We start from the raw sequence: 7,449 nt of genomic DNA on the forward strand, positions 1-7,449 counted from the left end.
GCATGCAAAAAAAGTTCTGCTTCAGCATGATCGAGTAGGTCAGATTATCTCGTGAAGCTTTATTGTTTAACTGTGACCATGGTTGATTTGCATGAGGGAATGCAGCTTCATACATCCTTTCTTCTTCTATGTCCTCTGTAGATAATTGGGGTGGGATCTGTTCCAAACCTGTGCACAATAAGGATGGCCAGACATCGAGCCTGAACACTGGTCTAATCACGCTTATGAACTACGGACGTTACCTTCTACCCAAGTTCGTCCAGTTGACCTTCGCTCATGAGCTTGGCCACAGTGTTGGAGCTCCTGTAAGTCCAGTGATTTCTCACTTTTTGCAGCCATGCTTTTTACACATTCAATAAGCTTATGTTTAAAATGTATGTACTATTATTTGAGTGTTTTCCCTCAAGGTTTGTTCCTCATGCCATCTCAGGGAGTTTTTCCTCGCCACCGTCGCCACTGACTTGCTCATTAGGGATAAACTTTATTCTAGAATAATAATTAACAAACGTATAGGGATCACACTTCTACACTCTTATACAACTTTATAACCGCTTTATCTCTGTAAAGCTGCTTTGAGACAATGTGAACTGTTAAAAGCTTTATACAAATAAAAATGTATTTAATTACTCTATTTATTAAATACTATTTAATTCAGTAGGAGTAAAACAAAGTACATGTGTGTGAATGAGAGGAAGGGCAGTGGAGTGGTGCAGTTGCAGGGAGAAGAGGTGGAGGAGTTCAGGTATCTGGGGTCAACAGTGCAAAGTAATGGAGAGTGTGTTAGAAAAGAGTGCAGGCAAGGTGGAGTGGGTGGAGAAGAGTGATAGCAGGAGTGATTTGTGATAGAAGAGTATCTGTGAGAGTGAAAGGGAAAGTTTATAGGACTGTGATGAGACCTGAGATGTTGTATGGCATTGAGTAAAAGACAGGAGGTGGAGCTGGAGGTAGCAGAGCTGAAGATGTTGAGGTTTTTGTTGGGAGTGACGACGATGGACAGGATTAGAAATGAGTTTATTAGAGGGACAGCCCAGGACGTTTTGGAGACAAGGTGAGGGAGGTGAGATTGAGATGGTTTGGACATGTGCAGAGAAGGGACATGGGGTATATCGGTATGAGAATGCTGAGGATGGAGCCACCAGGAAGGAGGAAAAGAGGAAGACCAAGGAGGAGGTTTATGGATGTGGCAAATTTGCCACTTAACGTCGGTTATGTCAGGAATCCCCCTGCCACGCCCCCTTCGGCGGCAGCGTTCCTTTGAAGCACCCTGCTTCTTCTCCCGTGCGGGCGAGCTCGTCGCAGTCATGCTGATCACACACACCTGACTCTCATTCACTCGCTCATCCCATCTCCTATTTAAGCCCCTCACCTCCACACACTCGCGGTCCGTTATTGTTTGTGCATGATTGTATGAGTTGGTTCATGGCGGTCTGTGTAATCGCGTATATGTATCCCGCTACGTACACTTCTTCTCGGACTCCACATTCTCTCAACGGCCCCCCGGATTACCCCGATCCTGCTGTTTTTCATGTTCACGCTGTCTGCACCATGTTTATCCGTTGCTGCCCAGTGCTGCGCATTCCATAGCGCGGATCCGTAGATTCTCTACACGAACTGTCTCTGCTTTCACAGAACTTGGTGGACCGCGCTCTCGGAGCGCACCACTGGATATCACTGCTTCGCTACAAGTAGTGGTGGATTATCTCCTGAGTATTCTCAATAAACTTTGTTTGCGTTTACTTCGGCTTCCGCCTCCTTATCCGCATTACAGGTTATCTCGATCCGCATGACCAATCAAACAAATTGCAGCAACGCTGTTGTGTAAAAAACCTCCAAAAACACATGCATGAACATTCTCATTTAATAACGCACATTATGTACATAAAGAAATTTCAAGCACATTAATATATTGCCGCCATATTGGTTTTCGTTTATCTCGATCATCGGTTATCTCAACGCTTTTTGGCGACCCCCTAGGCCGGCGACATAACCGGGTTTCACTGTATTAAGATTTTGAACTTTTAAACTATTTATTATAAATATCTCTTTGTCTCTTGGACGCTTACATTAAGAACCATAGAGACTTCAGCGTTTTTTTTTCTTTTTCTTCTTTGCAATGCTTAAAAACAGAACAGTCAACAGTTGAGTTCAAAATATAGAAGACACATTTTTTATTTCAGTTCAGTGTCCCTAATGAGCGAGCCAGTGGTGACTGTGGAAAGGAAAACATGCTTGGAGAACATGCTCAGCTGCAGAGATCGATTTTTTCAGTTAGGGCTAAAGTTCAGGATAAAGTAGGGCATCAGGATAAATCAGACAGGTCCAGAGAGCAGGATGAGACAGGATTCATTTTCTGCTGACTTTTTCTTAATAAGCATCATATTGTTGTTGCTTATTTATTAGGAGTATTCATTCTGTATTGTTTTGTCCTCAGTATTTGGAGCTGATTTTGAGCAGACAAACACAAACACTTTGACACAAAATCTTTGGAAATTGATGTAAAAAAAGAAAATTCGGGCTCCATGTGTGGGGCTTTCAAAGTGTTGAAAAAAAAAGGACTGTGGGTAAATGTAATTTGGGTGCTTTGTCATGTGCTCTTCGCGTCTCCGCTGCTCAGTGATGTGACCTTTCCTCCAGCTATGAAAACACTTTTTTACTGTTCCTATGTCATCAACACCAGTGCTGTTCAAACATTTGATTTATTTTATACCTTCTTTCGCCATTCTATCTTTTCTTGTCAGGGTCTCAGGGTCTGTATAAATGAATATATTTATATACTATGTATATTTGAATATACTGTCAGTAGTTGTATGGTGTGCATAACTGATGCATAACCAGGCATAAAAAAAATTCAATAATTGATGCTACCACATCTAGACACCCTATACACTTGTATGCCTACAATTTTGTGGTAAGACTTTGGAGAAAAAACACATATGGCTGGAAAAGTCTGATGTCCCAATAGTTTGTTTATATAGTGTATGTAGCAGCAGTTGCTTCCAGGGAGGCAAAACAGTATGACTTAATTTTGAGGTAACCTAATAAAGTGCAGCTGTGCAAGTGTGTGTGTGTGTGTGTGTGTGTGTGTGTGTGTGTGTGTGAGATGTCTATCCTGAAAATGTCCCTATAGCTAATACATGAACCAAATATATGAACGACTACACAGCCAATTGTTACACCCCTTTCAGGAAATATGTCCATGCCATTCAGTGCTGTAAAATAAATATTTCTAAATTATGTTTTAAAAAGCATTTATATTGTGTAAGTTAATCTATAAAAAATATATTAGAACAAGTATATTATATAAACCTTTGATTTGGCAGCTACACAATGGGCAAAGCTGCTGTTTTATAAAAACAAATATCCTGATATCATCGGAAGTGTTTGTATTTAGACTCATTTCACACCCAATCACACTTTAGCTTTAAGCTCATCGTCTCTGTGTTTGCATGTTAGCATGACGAAGGCTCGGATTGTGGTGATCTGGGAGTCACTGAAGGGAAAGGATACTTCCTGATGTTCCCACACGCTGCGAACGAGGTTAAAGAGAACACTGACCGCTTCTCGCCGTGCAGCCTCCGACACATGAGCCGTTTGCTTAAGCTCAAGAAGGACAGATGTTTTGTAGGTGAGACATCAAACTCAACATGTCAGAAGAAGTTGTTGGATCAGGGATGGGCTCTTGTACACCTGGAGGGCCACATCGCTGCATATTTCTGTGTATCGTAAACTACCTACACTTGATTCAACTCGTTATAGATCGTTATACACGATTAGACAATGACTCAAACCTCATTTGTATCTCAACCAAGATGAATTGTCTGAACATGTCTTAGGTTACAGTTTGTAAGTTGTAGGGGAAAAAATAAATAAATAAGACAGAGCAAATTACACAACAAAACCAAAAGCACAACAGCAAATTCAGAAGCATAGCAGCAAATTGGGAAATGTGACAGCAGATTTGTAAAAGTGAAAGCAAATTTGGAATCAAGACAGTAAACAGGGAAACATGACACCAAATTGAGGACCATAACAGCAAACCGGGACAAATGACAGCAAACAGGGAAACATGCTAGCAAATCGGGAAACGTGACCAGTAATTTGTAAGCATAACAGCAAATTGGGAAATTTGACAGCAAACTGGGAAATGTGACAGCAGACTGGGAAATGTGACAGCAAATTTGGAACCATAACAGCAAACCGGGACAAATGACAGCAAACAGGGAAACATGACAGCAAATCGGGAAACGTGACCAGTAATTTGTAAGCATAACAGCAAATTGGGAAATGTGACAGCAAACTGGGAAACATAACAGCAAACAGGGAAAAAAATAAGTAAGAGCAAAATTACACAACAAAACCAAAAGCACAACAGCAAATTCAGAAGCATTGCAGCAAATTAAAAAACCTGAAAGCAACTTGAGAAACATGACAGCAAACAGGGAAACATGACAGCAAATTTGTAAGCATAACAGCAAATTGGGAAATGTGACAGCAAACTGGGAAATGTGACAGCAGATTGGGAACCAAAACAGCAAATTCGGGAAGTGTGACAGCAAATTGGGAACCGTAACAGCAAACCTGGACAAATGACAGAAAACAGGAAAAGATAAACAGCAAATTTTAAAAAAGGGAGGAGATGCTGAGAAGTTTAATAACACTCTTAACATCACATTAAAAATTATTTTTAATGATAACAATTTTGCAATACTAATAGGCAAAGTCCAACCCATAAACAAGCATTCGACATCCAAAGACACTTTCTTTCTGCTTCTGAATTAATTCTGATGTGTTCCTGAATTTGTCATCGTGTTTTTATTTGTGTTTCCTGATTTGCTATGTGTGTGTGTGTGTGTGTGTGTGTGTGTGTGTGTGTGTGTGTGTGTGTGTGTGTGTGTGTGTGTGTGTGTGTGTGTGTGTGTGTGTGTGTGTGTGTGTGTGTGGTAATCCTTTAGTCAGCGATCAGCCGATCTGTGGGAACCGTATTTTGGAGAAAGGAGAGGAATGTGATGTAGGACTCAACGCAAGTGATCCGTGTTGCTACAGTTCCAGGGAACCAATAGGAATTCAGTGTCGGCTAAAACCCAACAAACAATGCAGGCTGGTATTCGGTCTCACTGTTCGATCCACACATAATCTTTTTTTAGATGGATTGTTCATTTAACCCTGATGGCTATAGATACAGATAGTCAGTAAATAGTATCTACTAACATTTTGGTATGAATGTAAGAGAAATATGTGAATGGAATAAGTATAATTATGCTTGAGAAGTATTTGTGACTCTCGTTTAAACAAAGATTTATTTATTCATCTGTTTCTCGGTTGTGTCTTTTCATCCCTCAGTCCTAGTCAGGGTTTATGCTGCAGCTCAACTTGTGACTTTAAAACCTCTGGACTGCTGTGTGAGAATGACTCTGAGTGTCGGATGAGAAGTGTGTGTACGGGAACCTCTGCCACATGTCCTCAACCTGCTGCCAAGCCAAATATGACAGTGTGCAGTCTGGGCACTCGGGTTTGTCTTAGTGGGGTGGGTACAACATTATCTCACTTTCATTGGCTTTATAATACACAACATGTCCTTCATCATATCATGTCTGCCAATATCCTGGGCAAAGTAAGTATTTTGGCTTCATGTGAGAAATATGGGCCTGGAATAAAGAGTGAATTTTAAACCCATGACTCTTAAATAGGGTAAAAGATCTGAGTGGTAGGAATAGAAATTATATTATAAGGAGCTCTTTAGATTTATGGAAAAGATTTTCGTGATTTTATATTGTTGTTTTTGTGTGCAATGTGTGGCGCAGGAATGTTCAGGCTCCCTGTGTGTGTTACATGGCCTGGAGCAATGTGACTGCCTGGGCGAGAACAAGAAAGACAAATGTCACTTGTGCTGCCAGCAGAGAGGTAAACACTTTAAAATATTTCCAGTATTTTTAATCATCTTTATAAACATCAGCATTTGTTTTGTTGTTGTTGTTGAAAAGTTACTGTCCTCTCGCAAATGGCTCATGTCTAGTAGACAATCGAGGATATGACATTAGATGATAAAACATGACCTTGAAGCTCAAAGTACAATTTCTGTATAAGTTTTGCGATTAACAGTTTTTAATGAGCTCATGTATCTATATACAGCTCACAGGAAAATAGAGCATGTTTATTATCTGCATATAGATTTCCCACACTAAAGGTCCCTGGTGGTCTAGTGGTTTGGATGTGACGCTCTCACCGCTGCGGCCCGGGTTCGATCCCCAGTCAGGGAACCAACCCCAGCCACTCTTGGTGCCGGTCCCAAGCCCGGATAAATGGGGAGGGTTGCGTTAGGAAGGGCATCCAGCGTAAAAACATGTGCCAAATCAATCACCAGCCATAATGTGTTCCTTCCCCAAACTGTTACCACAAAGTTGAAGGCACACAATTATATAAGATGGATTTGGATTTGGTAGCATGACATTTTCCCTTTATTTGAACTAGGAGACCCAAACCTGTTCCAGCAAAACAGTGCTGATGTGAACAAAGCTCCATGAAGATATGCTTTACATGAATTGGAGTGGAAGCTCATGAGCGATATAGAGTTCTGACCTCAACCCTACTGAACACCTTTGTTGTTGAATGAGCCCAAAACTCCACACACACCAAAATCTAATGAAACATCTTTCTAGAAGAGTGGAGGTCTTGTGGACTAAATGTGGAATGGGACATTCAAAAAAGCACATATGTAGTTTATGGTCAGGTGTCCACAAACATTAGTCGCCATAGTGTATATTGAACTTATATATTGAAAAATAAAATGATTGAAACATTTACTATGTCGCTGGTCTTTTTATCAAGAATGTAGGTAATACATACAGTATTGATAAAGGAGGTGTTTGTATAAAGGTGTATGTTGGGTTTGACTATTATTAACACTGATATGAGTACCCTGTAGGATGTCCTACTTCAGTACAACAACTACATTTACTTTTGATTATAACAATTTTAATGTCTTAACTAATCAATCCACATTTTGTGATTTAGGAAACCCCAAAACATGCGCAAGTACCACTTCCTCGGTGCTTTTAATGTACTTTAAAGGACAGAGGGTGGCGTTGGTGCCTGGATCGCCGTGCTCCAAAAACCAGGGCTATTGCGATCACTTTCAGACATGTCGTATACTGGATGCAGACGGCCCCATCGCCAGACTGAAAAACTCCTTCCTGAACCTGCGAGAGTTCGATGACATGGCCGACTGGATGAAGGTTTGACTTCGTTCAGTCCACAGTTTCTTATACACATTCATACAATGTATTACAATGTTTACAATTTGAAGAAGTAGTGGATCCATTTAGACACATTTGTTCTGCTTTGAGTTATTTATTCTCTAAATTAATATTTATTCGTCCCAAACCACATTCAGTATGTTCTGTTGTGGTTTCAGAGATAACAGGACTCAGTGTTCTCTAAAAAACAAAGGAG

At 40.5% G+C, this 7,449-nt stretch overlaps 1 protein-coding gene across 1 annotated transcript in view; it reads left to right on the forward strand.

Moving 5' to 3' along the window:
* LOC310735900 (disintegrin and metalloproteinase domain-containing protein 10) overlaps nt 1–7,449 on the forward strand; it is a 41,112-nt gene that overhangs the window by 31,933 nt on the left and 1,730 nt on the right. Inside the window, exons 9-14 of the mRNA XM_083559181.1 lie at nt 142–305; nt 3,454–3,625; nt 4,953–5,097; nt 5,341–5,524; nt 5,802–5,901; nt 7,012–7,232. Of these exons, the coding sequence (XP_083415307.1) occupies nt 142–305; nt 3,454–3,625; nt 4,953–5,097; nt 5,341–5,524; nt 5,802–5,901; nt 7,012–7,232 (986 nt within the window). The remainder of the gene's footprint in view (nt 1–141; nt 306–3,453; nt 3,626–4,952; nt 5,098–5,340; nt 5,525–5,801; nt 5,902–7,011; nt 7,233–7,449) is intronic.

This window comes from Silurus aristotelis (assembly GCF_946808225.1).
Source record: "Silurus aristotelis genome assembly, chromosome: 13".
In the NCBI taxonomy this organism is placed as follows: domain Eukaryota; kingdom Metazoa; phylum Chordata; class Actinopteri; order Siluriformes; family Siluridae; genus Silurus; species Silurus aristotelis.